At 43.6% G+C, this 25,895-nt stretch overlaps 1 protein-coding gene across 1 annotated transcript in view; it reads right to left on the bottom strand.

Annotated features, from left to right (window-relative positions):
- Positions 1-25,117, bottom strand: part of LOC106583249 (heterogeneous nuclear ribonucleoprotein A2 homolog 1) — a 40,670-nt gene extending 15,553 nt beyond the window's left edge. The window contains 1 exon segment of the mRNA XM_045705309.1: positions 25,058-25,117. Coding sequence (XP_045561265.1) covers positions 25,058-25,117 — 60 coding nt within the window.
- Between the last annotated feature and the right edge of the window lie 778 nt (positions 25,118-25,895).

The raw sequence follows: 25,895 nt of genomic DNA, 5'->3' as shown, positions 1-25,895 counted from the left end.
TCTCCCCGCTTACGCACATACCTCCACACAAACAGTAGATATCCTACGCACACCCATACACCCGAACAGTAGATGAATAGTATCCCTCCCCGGACTTCCCACCACTGTTAATCACTATCCAGCGCTGCCTGTTCCTTTCCCCAGAGATTAGGGGAACCTTGAAGGCTACTCCCTGTTTCTTCACACGCACATGTCTACAGTTCCCTTAGGCCCACTAATCACACCCACACACACACATTTCTCTCCCTTCCGGGGCTCTACTAGACCTTATGGGACTTCCGTTCAGTACTTTAATTATTCATTACCCATGCTACATAACTACTAATTAGTTATGTGACAGGGTTGGATTCTTTATTCATTTACCTTTATTATATAATTCTCTTATCAGTTACATTGGGTGAATGGAATATGAATGACCGTTTTCCAATATGCTGTTATAGAAATAAGGCCATGTTCATAAAAAATAAATTAATCCTCCCTCTTAAATGGCACTGACCGCCACTGGTCAAATTCCAACTAGAACTGGTCAAGTTTAATACATGTACAAAATAATCTGCTTTCCCTAAAAGCATGATGGTCATGACTTTCTTACATGAAACTCAAACAGGATGTACCAGTGACGAGAACCATTCAACGCTGGTCTGACCAATCGGAAGCCACGCTTCAAGATTGTTTTGATCACGCGGACTGGAATATGTTCCGTTCAGCCTCAGAGAACAACATTGACCTATACGCTGACTTGGTGAATGCATTTATTAAGATGTGCATTGGAGATGTGGTACCCACTGTGACTATTAAAACCTACCCTAACCAGAGACCATGGATGGCATGGTGGCATTCGCGCAAAACTGAAAGCGTGATCCACCACATTTAACCATGGAAACAGGTCTGGAAATTTGACTGAATTTAAACAATGTAGTCATTCCCTCCGCAAGGCAATCAAACAAGAAAAATGCAGGTACAGGGACAAGGTGGAGTGGCAATTCAATGGCCTAGACACAAGACGTATGTGGCAGGGTCGACAGGAAATTACGGACTACAAAAACAAAAATAGCCACGTCACGGACACCGATGTCACGCTTCCAGACAATCTAAACACCTTCTTTGCCCGCTTCAAGGACAATACAGTGCCACCGTCGCGGCTCACTAACAAAGACTGCGTCCCCCCCTCTCCTTCTCCGTGGCTGACGTGGCTGACTTACTTCTGCAATCATGAAGTAATTTGAGAGGCTACTCAAGGATCGTATCAACGGCCACCCTAGACCCACTTCAGTTTTCATACCGCCCCAACAGGTTCACAGATAATGCAATCGCCATCACACTGCCCTATCCCATCTGGACAAAAATAACACCTATGTAAGAATGCTGTTCATTGACTACAGCTCAGCATTCAAAACCATAGTACCCTCCAAGCTCATCATCAAGCTGGAGGCTCTGGGTCTCAACCCCGCCCTGTGCAACTGGGTCCTGGACTTTCTGACCGGCCGCCCCCAGCTGGTGAAGGTAGGAAACAACATCTCCACTTCGCTGACCCTCAACACTGGGGCTCCACAAGGGTGTGTGCTCAGCCCTCTCCTGTACTCCCTGTTCACCCACGACTGCGTGGCCGCCTCCAACTCAATCAAGTTTGCAGATGACACAACAGTAGTGGGCCTGATCATCAACAACGACGAGACGGCCTACAGGGAGGAGATGGGGGCATTTGGAGTGTGGTGTCAGGAAAACAACCTCTTACTCAACGTCAACAAAACAAAGGAGATGATTGTGGTCTTCAGGAAACAGCAGAGGGAGCACCCCCCCTATCCACATTGAAGGGACAGCAGTGGAGAAGGTGGAAAGTTTTAAGTTCCTGGGCGTACACATCACGGACAAAGTGAAATGGTCCACCCACACAGATAGTGTGGTGAAGAAGGCGCAACAGCGCCTCTTCAACCTCATGAGGCTGAAGCAATTTGGCTTGTCACCGAAAACATTGACAAACTTTTACAGATGCACAATCGAGAGCATCCTGTCGGGCTGTATCACAGCCTGGTATGGCAACTGCACCGCTCTCAACCGCAAGGCTCCCCAGAGGGTGGTGCGGTCTGCACAACGCATAACCGGGGGCAAACTACCTGCCCTCTTATGACACCTACAGCACCCGATGTCACAGGAAGGCCAGAAAGATCATCAAGGACAACAACCACCCGAGCCACTGCCTGTTCACCCGCTACCATCCAGAAGGTGAGGTCAGTACAGGTGCATCAAAGCTGGGACTGAGAGATTGAAAAACAGCTTCTATCTCAAGGCCATCAGACTGCTAAACAGCAATCACTAACTCAGAGAGGCTGCTGCCTACATTGAGACCCAATCACTGGACACTTTAATAAATGGATCACTAGTCACTTTAAACAATGCCACTTTAAACAATGCCACTTTAATATTGTTTACATATCTTAGATTACTCATATCACATGTATATACTGTATTATAATACCATCTACTGCACCTTGCCTATGCCGCATGGCCATCGCTCATCCATATACTTATGTACATATTCTTATTCACCCCTTTAGATTTGTGTGTATTAGGTACTTGTTGGGGAATTGTTATATTTACTTGTTAGATATTACTGCACTGTCGGAACTAGAAGCACAAGCATTTCGCTACACTCGCATTAACATCTGCTAACCATGTGTATGTGACCAATAAAATTTGATTTGATTTGAAAGGGGAGGTTAAGTTGGCCACAGACAATCGACCTGAGATCGACTTAAGTCTGTCATGGTATTTTTTTTTCTTCATCTTAGCCCCTGCTGTCATATCAGCAAAAAAACAAAAAAAAATGGTTTTGTTATTGATACACACCTTTTATAGGGTTAGGATTCCCACCGGCCATATTTCCATGTTGCAGTGCTTGTTTACAGAAAACAGACGGAAGACAGTGGAATACCTGTGTAATTAGCTATCTGCGTCTCCGAACACCTGCGTGTAAACGGAAGAGGAAAGCCACAAACGTGTTGTTACTGAAAAATACTGTCGGCTGCAACTGTTAACCGGTTAACCATGTTCAGTGCATTTTGCATTTGTGAAATTATTTTGATGTGATATGGAAGTATAGGGATTTGTTTTTATATTGAACAAAAATATAAATGCAATATGTAAAGTGTTGGTCCCATTATGTCTGTCTGTAATAAAGCCCTTTTGTGGGGAAAAACTAATTCTGATTGGCTGGGCCTGGCTCCCCAGTGGGTAGACCTGGCTCCAAGTGGGTGGGCCAATGCCCTCCCAGGCCCTCCCATGGCTGTGCCCCTGCCCAGTCATGTGAAATCCGTAGATTAGGGCCTAATTTATTTATTAAAATTTACTGATTTCCTTTATGAACTGTAACTTAGTAAAATCTTTTCAATTGTTGCAATTTGTGTTCATATTTTAGTTCAGTTTTAGAACTGTACCTCAATTGAGAATTGATTCACGTTTTGATTAAGTTTTTGGCTTACAGAGCTTAGTCTCTGGACTAAGGAGTAACGTTGGGTTCCTTTAGTCCAATATTGGGCTAATTTTGTATTTCTAAAATATCCAATTTCAGTTTGTGACAAAACAAACAATTATAGTTTAGAGAGTCATTGTTCTGTCTAAACAGCTGTGAAATATCTTTTCCATAACCAAAAATATTTTATTTATTTTCAGCTGTTTGAAGCTGGTGAACAAAACCGAAAGTAAAAGTCTCAAAAACGAATCTTCAGAAAGGGAAGCATAGAAATACCGCACATAGAACATATATTAAGCTGCAGCTGGCCCAAAACAGAGCAGTACGCTTTGCTCTTCATTGTAATCAGAGGGCTGATATAAATACTATGCATGCCAGTTTCTCTTGGCTAAGAGTTGAGGAGAGACTGACTCTATCACTTCTTCTTTTTATAAGAAACATTAATGTGTTGAAAATCCCAAATTGTTTGCATAGTCAACTTACACACAGCTCTGACACACACACCTATCCCACCAGACATGCCACCAGGGGTCTTTTCACATTCCCCAAATCCAGAACAAATTCAAGAAAGTGAATTCCTTCCATCTCATATTGCTCAAATAAACAGCAACCCTGGTTTAAAAAAACAGATAAAGCAACACCTCACAGCACAACGCCTCTCCCCTATTTGACCTAGATAGTTTGTGTGTATGCATTGATATGTAGGCTACATGTGCCTTTTTAAAAATGTATGTAGTTCTGTCCTTAAGCTGTTCTTGTCTAATGATGTTCTGTATTATCTCATTCTGTATTATGTTTCATATTTTGTGTGGACCCCAGGAAGAGTAGCTGCTGCTTTTGCAACAGCTAATGGGGATCCTAATAAAATCCCCCCCCCCAAAAAAAAAAATATATATATATATCTACTGCTTCTTACACTTGCCTTCAATCAGAATGACAGATCTATAAGATATATAAGGTAGTTCTGTGTGAATGAGACCAGTGGACTCAATAGGCTGAGTGAATGAGTAGCGGATGTCGTCAACCTTTTTTTCAAAGTGATTGACAAATTCGTCAGCAGAGAGGGAGGAGGGAGGGGTGGAGGATTAAGGAGGGAGGAGAAGGTGGAAAAGAGTTTCCTAGGGTTAGGCATAAGCGTGAAAATTTAGAGTGATATATAGTGGCTTTAGCAGCAGATACAGAGGAAGAGGAGGGAGTGAAAGGATGATAGTTCCTCCGGAAGTTTAGTTCTCCTCCATTTTCGCTCAGCTGCTCGCATCCCTGTTTTGTAAGCTCGCAATGAGTCACTCAGCCACGGAGCAGGAAGGGAGGGCCGAGCCGGCCGGGAGGAAAGGGGACAGTGCGAGTCATAGGATGCGTAAAGGGAGGAGAGTAGGGTCGAAGAGGAAGAATCAGGAGACAGAAAGGAGAAGGATTTAGCAGAAGGGAGAGATGATAGGATAGAAGAGAAGAGAGTAGGAGAGTGAGAGCGAATATTGCGACGGCATCTGGGTAGGGGCTGAGTGGTTAGGGTTGGAGGAAAGGGAGACAGAAAAGGAAAGAAAGTAGTGATCAGAGACCTCTCTCCCTCTCCCATTCTCTCCCAATCGGAGGCAGAACGAGAGTTATAGCTGCCATAAAAGGGCAGATAATGCATTGTTAACTAATTTGGTGTGCTCTGAGCTGATATATCCCTTCACTCTAAATCTTTATGACTGTAATAAAAGCCCAATGCTAATGCTTGCCATGCACAATCAAGCTCAGATCATCAGAGAGAATGGTGAAGGTAGAGGGAGTAGGAGTGGAAAGGAACTAGGGGAAAGTGAAAAGTGGGGTTCAAAGATACCAGGTAATCCAAAGATACCAGGTAATCCAGTAGGATCCACCATGGAATTGATAGAAAGAGAAGACAGGTATGGATGGCAGTTGAGCTGTTCCGCCTTTAACTCGATCATGGATTCATGCTTTGTCAAACTGGAATTTTAAATGGAATCATTCTAGTCATTAACAGAGAGTGGAGGTGGATATGAAACAGAGCAGTCTGAGAGACTTTTCAAATTTTTGTCACAGAAAGCACAGGTGGAACTCCAGTCTAGGTATCAAACTGAAAATGTAATTAAGAAAGATTGTGAATATGACAAAGAGAAAAAGAAGATTGTTATGAAGGAAGAGACTATACTACTGTATGTAGGTGTTAAAAAATAAAGACATTTCGCTTGGATTTTTGGGTGCCAACTCCGTATGTGTAGGACTTCCCTCTAACTGTGACTTGTAGAACTGCATGGCTCTGTGTACATGGCTTGCTTATTGGTGCCCTACTGCCCTACAGTAGCATCTAACACTCCAATAGAGCCCTGCACAGGCATGAATTTTAAGCCTGAGCCCTACCCATGCCCGCGATGATCCCAGACAGCTGGTAATTTCAGAATTGTAGATGTCCAAATATTTAACTTTTCTTAATTTGTTGTTGAGTTAAAAGCACTGTACACATTGTTCCTCCCTGAAAGTGTCCCATTGCTAAAAATATAAGTAGAAACACAGGATCAGGATTGGGGAATGCCTGCTTTTAATGACCACAACACCCTTTTTTTGTCTTTACTATGTGAAAATGTGTCAGATGTGTTACTATGGCAACTGGGGGGAGTCTGCCCTGCTGAATAAACAGCCCATCTGTTTAGTAGCTCTGCAGGACGGAGGTAGAGGGAGAGAGAAACAGGAAATTACCTCGTAGCTAGCTGGGCTGGGCCCTCTCTGCGAGGGGCTGGACTGGGGCTGCCTGGCAGGGGGCCCTGACCTCCAGGCTCCACACACTTGCTGAGACTCACATCCAGGTGCTGCTGCCTCATCAGGCTCCCTCTGTTTGGGGCACTGTGGGGTGGGGTTGGGGGATGCTGGCTGGCTGGAGGGTTGGGAGAAGGAACATGTTGAGACGGAAGGGAAGGGGGAGACAGGCTTTGTCTCTGAGAAACCAGACGAGTGCAATGTACAGTACAGGAGTGGAGGAAGGGGAGGAGAGGAACCTTCAGGAGTTTTAGCAATCCCCATTTTTATGCAGTTTTCAGTTTTACTGCTGACTGGGCTACTTCATGGCATTTTGATATACAGCATTTTTGCACAAATGTGCTCCCTGCTTGATAAAAGGGCTAATATCAAAATCAATCATACTTCATACAATCATACAATTATACTTGTATCATAATGTATCATGACACTATAACAAAATTATTATTAAACAGTAACACAACAGCATTGGTCATTTGTCGACTGAATGTTGAAAGACGTGGAAACAATGTCCAATAATGAAAATGTTTAGAAACTCAAGTAGGAAAGTGCTGAAAAAGCCTTAAACTTCCGGTTGGCCCTTGCTTTTCAAAGAACACCCACCTATATTGAGTAGCCTACGATTTATGGTCTATGAGAACTGTCCTGTAATCCCAAATTCCTCAGAACTTCTATCTAATTCACCCCAATGGTGGGCAGGCTTGACTGCAATTTTGTATTCTTTTTTTAAAAATTCAAAAGTGTACTTGTCTCGATTGTAGTTGTGAGTTTAAACAGTAAATCAACAGTGGGTTTGGAGTGAGCATGGCTTTCATATTACCACAAGGGGGCAACATTGAGCAGAGAATGAATTTAAAACTTTTATTTAACCTTTATTTAACTAGGCAAGTCAGTTAAGAACACATTCTTATTTACAATGACAGCCTACCAAAAGACAAAAGGCTCCTAACTGCTGCCAATGCATAATAAAGATAAATTATGTCACTATACTGTACTAATCCCTTTCAAGTTCACAACATTTCATGCCAAACCACACAGGTCTATTGGCAGGGCAGTGGGTCATGACGCCTGCCCTGTGTCAAGAGTTGTTTATGTGCACAACTATCAAAAGAGAAGGCGGTGACTCCTTGAGCTGCCTTGCTGTAACCAGAAACTCACCTCACACAAGCTCCCTCACGACGCCAGGACAGCGGAGTCAATCACCACCTTCCGGAGACACCTGAAACCCCACCTCTTTAAGGAATACCTAGGATAGGATAAAGTAATCCTTCTAACCCCCCCTTAAAAGATTTAGATGCACTATTGTAAAGTGGTTGTTCCACTGGATATTATAAGGTGAATGCACCAATTTGTAAGTCGCTCTGGATAAGAGCATCTGCTAAATGACTTAAATGTAAATGTAATCATATTACCCGGGAATGCAAATCTTGTACTGTAACCGTACTAGACACGTGTGTTTGTATATGTGTGTTGTGTTTAGATGTGTATGGTGAACCGTATATGTGTATGTGCACCCTTATGTGCATACATATGTGTTTGTGGACTCCTAACTGCATGTCTGTGTGTGTCCTGTGTGTGTGGTAGGTAAACACCTGTGTGTGTGGTAGGTAAACACCTGTGTGTGTGGTAGGTAAACACCTGTGTGTGTGGTAGGTAAACACCTGTGTGTGGTAGGTAAACACCTGTGTGTGTGGTAGGTAAACACCTGTGTGTGTGGTAGGTAAACACCTGTGTGTGTGGTAGGTAAACACCTGTGCGGCCAACATTTCATATTATTCTGTATGTAAATCCGAGACACTCAATTTACTATGATATGTTTTGTATGGTATGTATTAATGGATGTCCATCACCAATTGCATATGATATGTTGCGAATTACAATTCATATGTTACGAATTAGCAAAATGTACAATATGTTACGAATTTGAAAAATGTATGATATGTTATGAATTCTAGCTAGGTGGCTAACCTAGGGTTAAGTTTAGGAGTTAGGTTACAGGGTTAGGGGAAGGGTTAGCTAAAAGGATTAAGGTTAGGGGAAGGGTTAGCTAACATGCTAAGTAGTTGCAAAGTAGCTAAAAAGTACTCAACCTTTGGGTTGCTAGATGTTCATGTTATACACCCAGCCTGACCAACAACCCAAAAACCCTTTAGTTTTTGCCTTTAGTAACCATCTGTCTTATGTAACCATACCAACTGTAACATATCATACTCATTTGAGTGTCCTGGATTTAAGTTTACTATTGTAATGAACTGGGTTGGAGACGTAGCGGAGTCAGGCGCAGGACACAGGTTTGAGTGAAAACAGTCTAGTTTACGCAAAAAAAAACAAGCAAAATCTCCAACAGGAAACAACAGTGTGAGGAGAAACACCTCCAACAACCACTGACAGCGAACAATCACGGACAAAACAGAAAGGTAAGCCAGAGGGTTAAATAAGGAACATAATAAGGGAATTGAAACCAGGTGTGTGTAATCAAGACAAAACAAAATGAAAAGGGAAACATGGATCGGTGGTGACTAGAAAGCCTGTGACGTCGACCGACGAACGCCGCCCGAACAAGGAGAGGGGCCGACTTCGGCAAAAGTCGTGACAACTATGTTATGTCTAGTCTATGAGAGCAGGCTGGTGCAGAGGCAGAGAGGAATAAAGGATGGAGGCACATGTTTTTTTCCCCTCTCATCAATCTACACACAATACCCCATAATGACAAAGCAAAAACAGGTTTTTAGACATTTTTGCAAATTTATATAAAAAAAAGCGGATATTACATTTACGTAAGTATTCAGACCCTTTACTCAGTACTTTGTTGAAGCACCTTAGGCAGCGCTTACAGCCTAGAGTCTTTTTGGGTATGACGCTACAAGCCTGGCACACCTGTATTTTAGGAATTTGTCCCATTCGTCTCTGCAGATCATTGCCTGCATCCATAATGGGTCTGCGGTCAAACGACCACCCCTCATCACTGTCAAACTCTCCCTAAACACTTCAGCGAGCAGGCCTTTCTAATCGACCTGGCCCGGGTATCCTGGAAGGATGTTGACCTCATCCTGTCAGTAGAGGATACGTGGTTATTCTTTAAATGTGCCTTCCTCAACATCTTAAATAATCATGCCCCATTCAAAAAAAATTGAACCAGGAACAGATATAGCCCTTGGTTCATTCCAGACCTGACTACCCTTGACCAGCACAAAAACATTAAAATCGAATAGCCCCCGTGATATGCAACTTTTCAGGGAAGTTAGGAAGCAATATACACAGGCAGTTAGGAAAGCTAAGGCTAGGTTTTTCAAACTGAAATTTGCATACTGTAGCACAAACTCAAAAAAGTTCTGGGACACTGTAATGGAGAATAAGAGCACCTCCTCCCAGCTGCCCACTGCACTGAGGCTAGGAAACACTGTCACCACTATAATTGAGAATTCCAATAAGCATTTTTCTATGGCTGGCCATGCTTTCCACCTGGCTACCCCTATCCTGGTAAACTGCCCTGCACCCACCACAGCAACTCGCCCAAGCCTCCCCCATTTCTCCTTCACCCAAATCCAGATAGCTGATGTTCTGAAAGAGCTGCAAAATCTGGACCCATACAAATCAGCTGGACTAGACAATCTGGATCCTCTCTTTCTAAAATTATCTGCCGAAAATGTTGCAACCCCTATTACTAGCCTGTTCAACCTCTATTTCGTATCGTCTGAGATTCCCAAAGATTGGAAGCTGCCGCGATCATCCCCCTCTTCAAAGGGGGAGACACTCTAGACCCAAACTGCTACAGACCTATATCTATCCTACCCTGCCGTTCTAAGGAAAGCCACGCTAACAAACAGATTACCGACCATTTCTAATCGCACCGTACCTTCTCCGCTATGCAATCTGGTTTCAGAGCTGGCCATGGGTGCACCTCAGCCACGCTCAAGGTCCTAAACAATATCATAACTGCCATCGATAAGAGACATTACTGTGCAGCTGTATTCATCGACCTGGCTAAGGCTTTCGACTCTGTCAATCACCACATTCTTATCGGCAGACTCAACAGCCTTGGTTTCTCAAATGATTGCCTCGCCTGGTTCACCAACTACTTCTCTGATAGAGTTCAGTGTGTCAAATCGGAGGGCAAGTTGTCCGGACCTCTGGCAGTCTCTATGGGGGTGCCACAGAGTTCAATTCTCGGGCAGACTCTCTTCTCATCAATGATGTTGCTCTTGCTGCTGGTGATTCTCTGATCCACCTCTACGCAGACGACATCATTCTGTATACTTCTGGCCCTTCTTTGGACACTGTGTTAACTAACCTCCAGACGAGCTTCAATGCCATACAACTCTCCTTCCGTGGCCTCCAACTACTCTTAAATGCAAGTAAAACTAAATGCATGCTCTTCAACCGATTGCTGCCCGCCCGTCCAGCATCACTACTCTGGACGGTTCTGACTTAGAACTACAAATACCTAGGTGTCTGGCTAGACTGTAAACTCTCCTTCCAGACTCACATTAAGCATATCCAATCCAAAATTAAATCTAGAATCGGATTCCTATTTCACAACAAAGCATCCTTCACTCATGCTGCCAAACATACCCTTGTAAAACTGACCATCCTACCGATCCTCGACTTCGGCGATGTCATTTACAAAATAGCCTCCAACACTCTACTCAACAAATTGGATGCAGTCTATCACAGTGCCATCCATTTTGTCACCAAAGCCCCATATACTACCTACCACTGCGACCTGTACGCTCTCGTTGGCTGGACCTCGATTCATACTCATCGCCAAACCCACTGGCTCTAGGTCATCTATAAGTCTTTGCTCGGTAAAGCCCCGCCTTATCTCAGCTCACTGGTCACCATAGCAGCACCCACCCGTAGCACGTGCTCCAGCAGGTATATCTCACTGGTCACCCCCAAAGGCTATTCCTCCTTTGGTCGCCTCTCCTTCCAGTTCTCTGCTGCCAATGACAGGAACGAACTGCAAAAGATCACTGAGGCTGGAGACTCATATCTCCCTCACTAGCTTTAAGCACCAGCTGTCAGAGCAGCTCAAAGATCACTGCACCTGTACATAGCCCATCTGTAAATAGTCCATCCAACTACCTCATCCCCATACTGTATTTATTTCGCTTGCTCCTTTGCACCCCAGTATCTCTACTTGCACATTCATCTTCTGCACATCTATCATTCCAGTGTTTAATTGATATATTGTAATTACTTCGCCACCATGGCCTATTTATTGCATTACCTCCCTTATCTTACCTCATTTGCACACGCTGTATATACACTTTTTGTATTGTATTATTGACTGTATGTTTGTTTATTCCATGTGTAACTCTGTGTTGTTGTATGTGTCGAACTGCTTTGCTTTATCTTGGCCAGGTCACAGTTGTAAATGAGAACTTGTTCTCAACTAGCCTAGCTGGTTAAATAAAGGTGAAATATTTATTTTATTTTTTAAATATCTTCTCAATCTCTGTCAGATTGGTTTGGGAGCATCGCTGCACAGATATTTTCAGGTCCCTCCAGAGATATTCGATTGGGTTCAAGTCCGGACTCTGGCTGAGCCACTCAAGGGCATACAGAGACTTGTCCCAAAGACACTCCTGCGTTGTCTTGGCTGTGTGCTTAGGGTCGTTGTCCTGTTGGAAGGTGAACCTTTGCCCCTGTCTGAGGTCCTGAGCGCTCTGGAGCAGGTTTTCATCAAGGATCTCACTGTACTTTGCTCTGTTCATCTTTCCCTCGATCCTGACTAATCTCCCAGTCCCTGCCACTGAAAAACATCCCCACAGCATGATACTGCCACCACCATGGGATATGAGGTAACAACAGGCCTATGTTAAAAGTGTTTAAAAAACTACAGTGTTGAGTGTTAAGCCTGTGTTAAAATATACTTAAAATAATTGATTGTGTTAAATTGAGTTTGGGAAATAAAGATGCAGGTACACCTTTAAAAAGGTAGTATTAATATTTAATTCAGTAAAGAAATATTGAGGAGGCTTAACTTACCCAGTCGCGTGGCAGTAGCCTCCCGTTATGGTCTCGGACACCGTATTGAAGGAAGTAGAGAAAAGAAGAGGGAAAAGAGGAGTGGGACAAAATTCCACAATCAACAACCTGCTTTACTCTATGCGAAGGAGATGTGTCGTGCTGCATGAGGCAAATGGTGGTCACACAAGATACTGACTGGTTTTCTGATCCACGCCCCTACCCAATAATGACAAACTGAAAACCGTTTTTTAGACATTTTTGCTAATGTATTAAAAATTAAAAACAGTTATCTTATTTATATACAGTAAGTATTCAGACCCTTTGCTACGAGACTCGAAATTGACCTCTGGTGTATCCTGTTTCCATTGATGATCCTTAATGTTTCTACAACTTGATTGGAGTCCACCTGTGGTAAAATCTATTGATTGGACATGATTTGGAAAGGCACACACCTGTCTATATAAGGTCGTACAGTTGATAGTGCATGTCAGAGCAAAAACCAAGCCATGAGGTATAAGGAATTGTCCGTACAGCTCCGAGACCGGATTGTATCAAGACACCGATCTGGGGAAGGGTACCAAAACTTTTCTGCAGCATTGAATGTCCCCAAGAACACAGTGGCCTCCAAAATTTTTAGACGGAAGAAGTTTGGAACCACCAAGACTCTCCTAAAGCTGGCTGCCCGACCAAACTGAGCAATGGGGGAAGAAGAGCCTTGTTAGGGAGGGGACCAAGAACCCGATGGTCACTCTGACAGAGCTCCAGAGTTCCTCTGCAGCACTCCACCAATCAGGCCTTTATTGTAGAGTGGCCAGACGGAAGCCACTCCTCAGTAAAAGGCACATGACAGCCCGCTTGGAGTTTGCCAAAAGGCACCTAAAGGACTCTCAGACCATGAAAACAGGACTCTGTTCTGATGCAACCAAGATTGAACTCTTTGTCTGCCAAGCGTCATGTCTGGAGGAAACCTGGCACCATCCCTACTGTGAAGCATGCTGGTGGCAGCATCATGCTGTGGGGATGTTTTTCAGAGGCAGGGACTGGGAGACTAGTCAGGATTGAGTGGAAAGATGAACAGAGCAAAGTAAAGAGATATCCTTGATAAAAACCTGCTCCAAAACCTGCCCGCTTTATTATGTGCTGAGATAAGAACAGTGTACCGTCTAGCCAAACTCCCAAGTACATGTATGAGGTGACTACCTCAAGCTAGTAGTAATCACACCTGTGGGGAGAGGGGCATTCTTCTTACCAAACCACATGAACTTTGTTTTGGAGGTGTGAAGAACAAGGTTAAGGGCAGAGAGCTTGTTGGACACAAAGAAAGCTTTGTTGTAAAGCGTTTAACACAAAATCCGTGGAGGGGCCAGCTGAGTATAAGACTGTATCATCTGCATATAAATGGATGAGAGAGCTTCCTACTGTCTGAGCTATGCTGTTGATGTAAATTGAGAAGAGCGTGGGGCCTAGGATCGAGCCTTGGGGTACATTCTTGGTGACAGGCAATGGCTGAGACAGCAGATGTTCTGACTTTATACACTGCACTCTTTGAGAGAGGTAGTTAGCAAACCAGGCCAAAGACCCCTCAGAGACACCAATACTCCTTAGCCGGCCCACAAGAATGTGTCACGCCCTGGCCATAGAGAAGTTTTTTGTTCTCTATTTTGGTTAGGCCAGGGTGTGACTAGGGTGGACATTCTATGTCATTTTTTCTATGTTTTGTATTTCTTTGTTTTGGCCGGGTATGGTTCTCAATCAGGGACAGCTGGATATCGTTGTCTCTGATTGGGAGTCATACTTAGGCAGCCTGTTTTCCTTTGGGTTTTGTGGGTGGTTAATTTCTATTTAGTGTTGCAAACCGGACAGAACTGTTTGGCTGTCGGTTTTTGTTTCTTTGTTTATGTGTTCTCAGTACAATATATACATGATGAGCACTCAACACGCTGCGCCTTGGTCTACTCCCTGCAACGGCCATTACAGCACCCCCCACCAAAAGAAGACCAAGCAGCGTGGATTGGAGCACCGGGTAGAAGGATGGACATGGAAGTCGGAACGTCGATTCTGGGAGGACAAGTTAAGGGAGCTACAGGAGCCTGAGAGGCAGCCCCCAAAATGTTTTTTGGGGGGGCACACGGGGAGTTGGGGAAAGTCAGGTTGGAGACCTGAGCCAACTCCCCGTGCTTATTATGGAGAGCGAAGGATCAAGCAAGCACCCTGTTATGCTGAGTTACGCACTGTGTCAGCAGTGCGCAGCTATAGCCCGGTGCGGTCGATACAGGCTCCTCAGCGTTGCCGTGCTAGAGTTGGCACTCAGCCAGGGAGAAGTGCGCCGGCGCAGCACATCTGGCCACCAGTGCGTCTCCTAGGTCCAACCTACCCTGCGCCTGCTCTACGCACGGCAGCCATCATTCCCCAGCACAGCCCAGTTCGCCCTGTGCCCGCGCGCCGCCCGTGCCGGGCTACAGTGACAACTCAGCCAGGATGGGTTGTGCAGGCCGTGTGCTCCAGACCTCCAGTGCGTCTCCAGGACCCGGTCTATCCTGTGCCTGCTCCCAGAGCCAGGCCTCCTGCATGTCTCCCCAGTCTGGTGAGTCCTGTGCCTGCTCCTAGAGCCAGGCCTCCTGCATGTCTCTCCAGCCTGGTGAATCCTGTGCCTGCTCCCAGAGCCAGGCCTCCTGCATGTCTCCCCAGTCTGGTGAGTCCTGTGCCTGCACCCAGAGCCAGGCCTCCCGCATGTCTCCCCAGCCTGGTGCGTCCTGTGCCAGAGTCGCCCGCCTGTCCGGAGCTGCCAGAGTCGCCCGCCTGTCCGGAGCTGCCAGAGTCGCCCGCCTGTCCGGAGCTGCCAGAGTCACCCGCCAGTCCGGAGCTGCCAGAGTCGCCCGCCAGTCCGGAGCTGCCAGAGTTGCCTGCCAGTCCGGAGCTGCCGGAGTCGCCCGCCAGTCCGGAGCTGCCGGAGTCGCCCTCCAGTCCGGAGCTGCCGGAGTCGCCCTCCAGTCCGGAGCTGCCGGAGTTGCCCGCCTGTCCGGGGCCCACTGCGAGGGTCCCCAGTCCGGGGTCGGTGGCGAGGGTCCCCACTCCAGAAGCGCACCAGGCTGGCTCCCTTAACTTGACTCAGTCCCGTCTGCAGGGAGAAACTTTGTACTGGGGCAGTGGAAAAAGAGGGAGGAGCATTCGGGGTGGGAGATGAGGAAATGTTGGACGTGCAAGGAGGCATGGCTGAGTCAAATAGGAATCCTGACTTAATGAAGTGGTGATTAAAGAGCTCAGCCATGTGCTTCTTGTCAGTAACAACCACATCATCAACTTTAAAGGACATGGGCAGCTGTGAGGAGGAGGGTTTATTCTTCAGGTCTTTAACTGTTTTTCAGAACTTCTTGGGGTTAGACCCACAGAGAGAGAACTGCTCCTTAAAGTAACTAACATTGGCCTTCCGGATAACCTGAGTGCAGTTATTTCTCATTTGCTGAACGAGAGCCAGTCAGCCTGAGTATGCGTGTGCTGAGCTCTTCGCCAAATGCAATTCTTGAGGTGGAGTAACTCTGCAAGATCACATTCGAACCAGGGGCTGAACCTGTTTTTAATGATCATTTTCTTTATGGGGGCGTGTTTGTTAACAATACCACAGAAAATATCAAAAAAGAAGGTCCAAGCATCTTGGACAGAGGGGATCAAGCTGATTCTATACCAATTTACAGAGCCCAGGTCATGAAGGAAGGCTTGCTCATTAAAGTTTTTTACCAAGCGTCTATGACAAATCAGGACAGGTCGTTTCACCGAGCAGCCATTACGCACACAGGCTGTAAAACAGTGATCACTAAGGTGATCAGAAAACACCAGACTGAGTATTTGTTTCAGGGAGTCCCATTGCTTTAGGACCTGGTTAGGTGGTTTAAGCATGTCCCAGTTTAGGTCACCTAGCAGGACAAATTCAGACTTAGTGTAAGGGGCCAGGAGAGAGCTTAGGGCAGGTAGGGTACAGGCCGGTGCTGATGGAGGATGATAACACCCAGCAACAGTCAACAAAGAGCTATTTGAAAGTTTAATGCTTAAAACCAGCAAATCAAATTGTTTGAGGACGGACTCCCGCACCTTTGGAAGATCTGTCTTGCCGAAAAAGGCTATAACCAGAAAGGTTAACATCAGTATTCAAAACACTATTCCTTAACCAAGTCTCAGTAATGAACAACACAACTGGATTGGAGCTGTGAACCTACACTTTCAATTGATCCATTTTAGGTAATAAGCTTCTAGTGTTAACGTGCAGAAAACCCAGGCTTTTACGAGAGCAGAACACAGTGAAGCAGATATCAGAGCACAAGTCAGAATTGGGGCTAGCAACAGTAGATGGGCCAGGGTGTACATGCACATTTCCAGATATCATCAACAGTAATACAATCAATGCACGGGAGAGGACAGGGAGACCTCTGCAGTGTTGATTTATGACATTTGAATGTGCATTAGATGGCAACAAGATCATACTGTACAGCAATTTCATCAGGTAACATAAATGCAAAGCCGGCGAGAGGTGGTTAGAGTAGAATGGTAGGCCAAGAGTCTGTGTAACCAATAGAGAGTCCCGAGTGTGGGGACAAACAGTCTGTCCCACGGTTGGCTAAACAAGAAACTTCATAGTCAACAAAGCATGCAAGAGTCATGAGGCAAATAGCAAAATGCACAAGAAAAAAATATATAACGACTTGGGGCTAGCCATTGTAAGTTCAGAGTCACTCTGTAGTGGAGCGGGTCGAGAGTTTCAAATTCCTTGGTGTCCACATTACCAACAAACTATCATGATCCAAACACACCAATAAAGAGGGCACGACAACGCCTTTTCCCCCTCAGGAGACTGAAAATATTTGGCATGGGTCCCCAGATCCTCAAAAAGTTCTACAGCTGCACCATCGAGAGCATCCTGACTGGTTGCATCCCCACCTGGTATGGCAACTGCTGGGCATCTAACCGTAAGGCGCTACAGAGGGTATTGTGTACAGCTCAGTACATCACCGGGGCCAAGCTTCCTGCCATCCAGGACCTTAATAATTTAGAAGGCACCAAAAATGGTCAAAGACTCCAGCCACCCAAGTAGACAGTTCTCTCTGCTACCGCACGGCAAACGACATCGGAGTGCCAAGTCTAGGTCCAAAAGGCTCCTTAACAGCTTCTACCCCCAAGCCATAAGACTGCTGAACAATTAATCAAATGGCCACCCAGATTATTTACATTGACCCCCCACCCCTTTGTTTTTACACTGCTGCTACTCGCTGTTTATTGTCTATGCATCGTCACTTTACACCTACCTACATGTACAAATTATCTCGACTAACCTGTACCCCCGCACATTGACTCGATACCCCCTGTATATAGCCTCGTTATTGTTATTTTGTTTTACTTTAGTTTATTTTGTAAATATTTTCTTGACTCTATTTCTTGAACTGCATTGTTGATTAAGGGCTTGTAACTAAGCATTTCACAGTAAGGTCTACACCTGTTGTATTCGGCAGGTGACAGATAAAGTTTGATTTGAGTATGTTAGTACATAATGAGAATAATTGAAGAGCAAACATTTACCACCAAGGGGAGACATTGAACTATTATCTGTGTCCATTAGTACCACTATAACAGACCTTCCAGGTACGAACGCCAACAGATAGAGAAACAGTACCAAGCATCTAATATATAGAAATGAATATTCAACTTAATTATTTTCTTCATCATAATACAGTATTCTAAAAACATATTTAAATTGTTTGAATCCCTATACAGAATGTTCACAGATAGATATAAAAAACAATGTGACATTTCTGATGGTGCTGGAATCCCTCCCACCACGCATCTGGTTTTCACCACTCTTCACAGTAATGGTGCACTTACTAATTCTAGCCTTCTGAACTGTCAATGAGAAATGTGGAAACTCAAAGGAAACGCAGAATTAGGGGTGTAGTTGGAGGAGAGAGAGGAAGAGGAGAGAGTGAGGAAGGTAACTCTTTTCCCACTATACAACTATTCACGCACGCAAACATACGCAATCATACACACACACACACACACACACACACACACACACACACACACACACACACACACACACACACACACACACACACACACACACACACACACACACACACACACACACACACACACACAGAGGAGGAGTTTAGTGACGGGGGAACAGTGGAACCTGCAATTACATAACTATGTGTTTCTCTTCTGAGTTTCCATCACTCATATACAGTTGAAGTCGGAAGTTTACATACACCTTGGCCAATCTCAGTTTTTCACAATTCCTGACATGTAAACCTAGTAAAAATTCCCTGTCTTAGGTCAGTTATGATCACCACTTTATTTTTAGAATGTGAAATGTCAGAATAATAGTAGAGAGAATGATTTATTTCTGTTTTTATTTCTTTCATCACATTCCCAGTGGGTCAGATGTTTACATACACTCAGTATTTGGTAGCATTGCCTTTCAATTGGTTAACTTGGGTCAAACGTTTCAGGTAGCCTTCCACACGCTTCCCACAATAAGTTGGGTGAATTTTGGCCCATTCCTCCTGACAGAGCTGGTGTAACTGAGTCAGGTTTGTAGGCCTCCTTGCTCGCACACACTTTTTCAGTTCTGCCCACAAATGTTCTATGGGATTGAGGTCAGGGCTTTGTGATGGCTACTCCAATACCTTGATTTTGTTGTCCTTAAGCCATTTTTCCACAACTTTGGAAGTATGCTTGGGGTCATTGTCCATTTGGAAGACCCATAAGCCATTTGCGACCAATATATCCACATCATTTTCCTACCTCATGATGCTATCGATTTTGTGAAGTGCACCAGTCCCTCCTGCAGCAAAGCACCCCCACAACATGATGCTGCCACCCCCGTGCTTCACAGTTGGGATGGGGTTCTTCGGCTTGCAAGCCTCCCCCTTTTTCCTCCTAACATAATGATGGTCATTATGGCCAAAAAGTTGTATTTGTGTTTCATCAGACCAGAGGACATTTCTCCAAAAGTACGATATTTGTCCCCATGTGCAGTTGCAAACCGTAGTCTAGCTTTTTTATTACGGTTTAGGAGCAGTGGCTTCTTCCTTGCTGAGCAGCCTTTCAGGTTATGTCGATATAGGATCGTTTTACTGTGGATATAGATACTTTGTACCTGTTTCCTCCAGCATCTTCACAAGGTCCTTTGCCGTTGTTCTGGGATTTTTTTGCACTTTTTGCACCAAAGTACGTTAATCTCTAGGAGACTAATCGCGTCTCCTTTCTGAGCGAAATGACGGCTGCGTGGTCCCATGGTATTTATCCTTGCGTACTATTGTTTGTACAGATGAACGTGGTACCTTCAGGTGTTTGGAAATTGCTCCCAAGGTTGAACCAGACTTATGATCTACAATTATTTTCTAAGGTCTTGGCTGATTTCTTTTGATTTTCCCATGATGTCAAGCAAAGAGGCACTGAGTTTGAAGGTAGGCCTTGAAATACATCCACAGGTACACGTCCAATTGACTCAAATTATGTCAATTACCCTATCAGAAGCTTCTAAAGCCATGACATCATTTTCTGGAACGTTCCAAGCTGTTTAAAGGCACAGTCAACTTAGTGCATGTAAACTTCTGACCCACTGGAATTGTGATACAGTGAATTATAAGTGAAATAATCTGTCTGTAAACAATTGTTGGAAAAATGACTTGTGTCATGCACAAAGTAGATGTCCTAACCGACTTGCCAAAACTTTAGTTTGTTAACAAGAAATTTGTGGAGTGGTTGAAAAACTCATTTTAATGACTCCAACCTAAGTGTATGTACACTTCCGACTTCAACTGTACATGCACATTGTTCAACCTCACACATGCACAAGCACCGCACAAATTAACTATTCAATCAACACTCAAATGCACGAACACTTACATCATGTTCAAACAAATGTTTCAATACTCTCAGATAGTTCACTTGTGACATAACTGACGTGCATTTCTATAAAAATACCAGCAATTCCATTGAGGTCCCTGATAGTTTCCATTTACTAAGTGCAATGAATCATATAGTGATGATCCTGACAGTCAAAATGACTTGATTATAATCATTAGAAGCTGCCATCATGTCAGGTAGCTGTTGGCCTTGAGGTATGTACTGACTCATACTGTAGCCTACATACCTGCATGTTAGCAGTCATTATGGCCAGGAAAACTCTGGGCCCTAGTTATAGGCTCTTATAAGGACCTAGAGTATTTCCTGGTCAGGTCTTACAAGGGCCTAGCGTTTTTCCAGATCAGTTCTAATGGACCAAGTGTGTGTTCTAGTCATGTCACATTGTATATCCTTAATCATTTCTGATTTGAAAGAGTCTGTTCTCCTTGTGCATGAGGTCACAAGCAGCTCCACTCCACTGTCTTTGTCCGCTCATTGACTTTCCTATCTACATAATTGGTCAATTTGTACACAATTTGCATTGAAGTAGCCTACTCTTTGTTTTCCCCATCCACATCAATAGCCATTTGTGGTTATTTGTGGCAATTTCTAGAATTATGCAGAACATGCAATATTACATCTCCACCACTTGATGGTGCTTGCAGTGTTCTGATGACAAAGGGTTCTTTACTGACTACTGTGGTTTGGATATTTTGGGCTGTTGTTATTTTGATGGGAAAAAGATGAGGCGAGGAGGAGGATGGAGAAGGAAATGGCTTTGCCCCATGGAGAGCTAAATGAGGCCCGGCTTACTGCTCCATTTAGGACCAAACACAGTGGGAAGAGAGATGAACCCTGGCTTGAAGACGCTCTGGCTGACATGACTGCCTGGGAATATGAACGCATAATAACAACATGCTGTTATACTGAAATTAATGCAGAGAGATTAAGAGGTCCAATTAAGCAATAAGGCACGAGGGGGTGTGGTATATGGCCAATATACCACGGCTAAGGGCTGTTCTTATGCACGACACAACGCGCTGTGCCTGGATACATTGGCCACATTGGCCATATACAACAAACCCTCAAGTTGCCTTATTGCTATTATAAACTGGTTACCAAAGATCAGAGAAGTAAAAATAAATGTTTTGTCATACCCGTGGTATACGGTCTGATATACCATGGCTGTCAGAAAATCAGCATTCAGGGCTGGAACCACCCAGTTTATAATAATGGATTGAGGTCATGCAGTGCTGTTCGCTAGGTGTCAAGGTACTTTACAGTAACTGCATATTTACATTTTTTTTCCATCTACGTCATTTAGCAGACGCTCTTATCCTTTTACAGCGATTACAGCCTCGAGCCTTCTTGGGTATGACGCTACAAGCTTGGCACACCTGTACAGTCCTATTCTTTAACTTTGATTTTTACTTGAGCTGGAGACGTGAATCCAACATAGCAATTATGAATTTGCAGACAAATTGGAATTAAAGGCAGACTAAATCAGTGGCACAGATGGAACTATCCAAGCAGAAGATAAGTCGCTTTAGATAAAAGCGTCTGCTAAATGGCATATATTATTGTTATTATTACTACATCTCCTTAAAATGTTGATATTTGGTTGCATTGACAATTCAATATCACTAAATATCATTACATTTTAAATCAACCAGAGCTTGAAACCCTAGGCCTTTTGTATCGTCTTTTTTTACACTGAGCAAAAATATAAATGCAACATGCAACAATTTTAAATATTTTACTGGGTTACAGTTCATAGAAGGAAATCAGTAAATTAAAATAAATTCATCAGGCCCTCATCTCTGGACTTCATATGACTGGGCAGGGGCTCAGCCATGGGTAGACCTGGGAGGGCATTGGCCCACCCACTTTTAAATGTATTTTATTTTATTTAACCTTCATTTAACTAGGCAAGTCAGTTAAGAACAAATGATTATTTACTTGGGAGCCAGGTCCACCCACTGGGGAGCCAGGCTCAGCCAATCAGAATGCATTTTTTCCCAACAAAATGGCTTTATTACAGACAGACATACAACAGCTCTGTTGGACATTCTTGCAGTCAGCATGCCAATTGCACACTCCCTCAAAACTTGAGACATCTGTGGCATTGTGTTGTGTGACAAAACTGCAAAAACCTGAGAAAAAAATCCAACCTGGGAGTGGTTTGTAATTTTTCAAGTAATTGCCTATCCAAACTACAGTGTCTGTGGGGTAATTTTGCACTTCCTACGGCTCCACTAGATGTCAACAGTCTTTAGAACCTTGTTTGAGGCTTCTACTGTGAAGTGGGGGAGAATACGAGCTCATTGAGTGAGAGGACTGCCAGCAGGGCATGAGCCTCAGCCATGCGCGCTCACGTGAGAGGTAGCTCAGTTCCATTGCATTTCTGAAGACAAAGGATTTCTCCGGTTGAAACTTTATTGCAGATTTATGATAAAAACATCCTAAAGATTGATTCTATACATCGTTTGACATGTTTCTAAGAACTGTAATGGAATGTTTAGAGTTTTCGTCTGACCTGCGCGTCGTGAATTTGGATTTGTGAACTGAACGCGCAAACAAAAAGGAGGTATTTGGACATAAAGGATGGACTTTATCGAACAAAACAAACATTTATTGTGGAACTGGGATTCCTGGGAGTGCATTCTGATGAAGATCATCAAAGGTAAGTGAATATTTATAATGCTATTTCTGACTATTGTTGACTCCAACATGGCGGATATATTGTATGGCATGTTTTTGTGTCTGAGCGCCGTACTCAGATTATTGCATGGTGTGCTTTTTCGGTAAAGCTTTTTTGAAATCTGACACAGCGGTTGCATTAAGGAGAAGTTTATCTAAAGTTCCATGCATAACACTTGTATTTTCATCAACATTTATGATGAGTATTTCTGTAAATTGATGTGGCTCTCTGCAAAATCACCAGATGTTTTGGAGGCAAAACATTACTGAACATAACGCGCCAATGTAAACTGCGATTTTTGGATATAAATATGAACTTTATCAAACAAAACATACATGTATTGTGTAACATGAAGTCCTATGAGTGCCATCTGATGAAGATCATCAAAGGTTAGTGATTAATTTTATCTCTATTTCTGCTTTTTGTGACTCCTCTCTTTGGCTGGAAAATGGCTGTGTTTTTTTGTGTATAGGCGCTGACCTAACATAATCATATGGTATGCTTTCGCCGTAAAGCCTTTTTGAAATCAGACACTGTGGCTGGATTAACAAGAAGTAAAGCTTTAAAATGGTGTATAATACTTGTATGTTTGAGGAATTTTAATTCTGAGATTTTTGTTGTTTTGAATTTGGCGCCCTGCACTTTCACTGGCTGTTGTCATATCGATCCCGCTAATGGGATTCCAGCCATAAGAAGTTTTAACAGGGATGTAAACAAATTTGTGCATCAAATTTCAGAGAAAAAGTTTTTTGTGCGTATGGAACATTTCTGGGAATTTTTATTTCAGGCTCATGAAAAATGGGACCGTCATTTTACATGTTACATTTATATTTTTCTTCAGTAATAGTTGAATTATGGGTTGAATTCAAACAATTACTGATGACTTTGCAAATGATATATAGGCCTAAATGGCATCGTTGAGGATTGATAAAGTATGGCCACATTTCATTTGCTCTGTTCAACCTACCCTTGGAATGACTTCGATAGCAACAGTGAATCTATTTAGTTTTTAGGTGAAGATCTCTGAACAATCATTCTCACGATACCACATTGGTAATAGCCCGCCACAGTGGATGCGTCCTAATACTCATAAAACCTAGTGGTGAAACACGGAACACCTGGCTCAGTGAAAAGAAAAAGAAGGATGACTGAAGTGTATGGTCACAGGTTTATGTTCTGTGGAATTCATGACATTTTTGGATAGGTTTATGCTCTTTGTTCTTTGCATCCATAGAGCCAGTTATTTTTGTTATAGCCAACCCTCCAATCAGTAATTGGGAGAACAATAATTTTTAATTGCTGAAGCTGTAACAGTGTGTGTGTGTGTGTGTGTGTGTGTGTGTGTGTGTGTGTGTGTGTGTGTGTGTGTGTGTGTGTGTGTGTGTGTGTGTGTGTGTGTGTGTGTGTGTGTGTGTGTGTGTGTGTGTGTGTGTGCGTGCGTATGTTTGCGTGCATGAATGGTTGTATAATGGGAAAAGAGTTACCTAACTAACTCTTCCTCATCCTCTCCTCTCCCTCCTCTCCCATATTTTTTGTGTTTCAGTCCCTACATGCCTATAACTCAATACACTGTTTCTATATTTAGGAACAAATTTGAAAAAACTATTAATTATTAATCGCGATTAACTACAGATTTGAATGCAATTAATCATGATTTTAAAAAAAATGTATGACAGCCCTAGTTATATTACATACAAATGTTGTTCAAAGCAGCCAGCTAAAGTAATGTATTTAACCTTTATCATGGGCACAGTGGGAATTTGTATCTGTGATGTACAAATGATTTCGTAGCCCTTGTGTCTTGCTGAAGGCCCAGGTGCTTGGACCAAACATTGTTGAAAACAAGTGAACAATGAATACAGATCATACACAAACAATAGGTTATATTACATTCAAGTTTTGCTCAAAGCAGCCAACTAAAGTAATGTAGTCAAAGTAAGTTAAATTTGAGTGCATCTCCTAAGAGTTTCATTCAGTAGTACAACACCATTCACATTGCATTTTATCATGGGCACAGTGGGAATGTATAAGTCTTCCCCCCAGAGTGAGAGAGAGAGAGTACATCACTTCCAGCAAATTGCCTTGCTGAGGGTGGCGTTGATCATGCACTGCTTCTCGTGGGGTGAGCCTGATGTTCCGCATGTCACGCCTCATGTCTAAAACATGGGGAAAAGGGGACATAAAGTCAAAATGTCTATGCATATACAAATTCATTGTTTTACTCAATATGGTATCATATGTGATGAGTTACTGACCTGTCCGTCCACAGGCTTGATCTGCTGTAGTTTCGGATCACACTGGCACAGGATGTCCATGAACCGGATGGTCTGAGGGATGCACTCCTATTGGACTGGGAAACAATGAGACATTTGGTCAGTGGTGGGTCTTTTACAATGCCGTATCAACATCTTTATCTGGACAGAAAATGCATTGTTTATCATAACACAAACCCACATTGGACAATGTGACAAGTGGTCCCTCAACACCCAATCCTCATGCCTCATTGTTTGTTCTTGTTTCCCAGTCAAAAGTCTGGATCATCCTCTTCTGCCTTGGTGGATGAGCTACCTTTTCTTGGAAATACAGGGCCATTTCTCTTTCCCACCGGAAAATGGAAGCTGCAGACCAAAGTGTTGTCACTGTGTTTTTGGTCTGTCCATCTGAAAGACAAAAAAGTTACTTTTACTAGGTAGCCAAGTTGATAACTAAAATGGTAACATCTATATTAAAATACCATAACCCACAGACTATAGTAATGGTAAAATAGACTGGGCTTTGGTTTATCTGCACATCTAAAATCCTACTATGTGTATGGGACATTTCTGCTGGGATGGAGGAATTATCTGGAATGCTCAACTAGATGATCAGGACAGTGTAGGGTACTATTTGCCCAAAGAGGTGAAGTATTGTGATATGACTGTACTTCTGATTCTAATTCTCAAGAGGAAAGTTAAAACCCTCAGCTGTGAGGCCACTGAGGAGGACCAACAGTGATAGGGGGATCATCTGAAAGGGACTGACATGCAGCGATGGAACATTAGGATTTCGGGCACTGGCCAGCAGACCACGATTTCTACTAGCCATGGTAACATC

This window comes from Salmo salar, chromosome ssa22 (genome assembly GCF_905237065.1).
Source record: "Salmo salar chromosome ssa22, Ssal_v3.1, whole genome shotgun sequence".
NCBI classification, from domain to species: Eukaryota; Metazoa; Chordata; class Actinopteri; order Salmoniformes; family Salmonidae; genus Salmo; species Salmo salar.
This window is presented reverse-complemented; position numbering and strand designations above follow the sequence as displayed.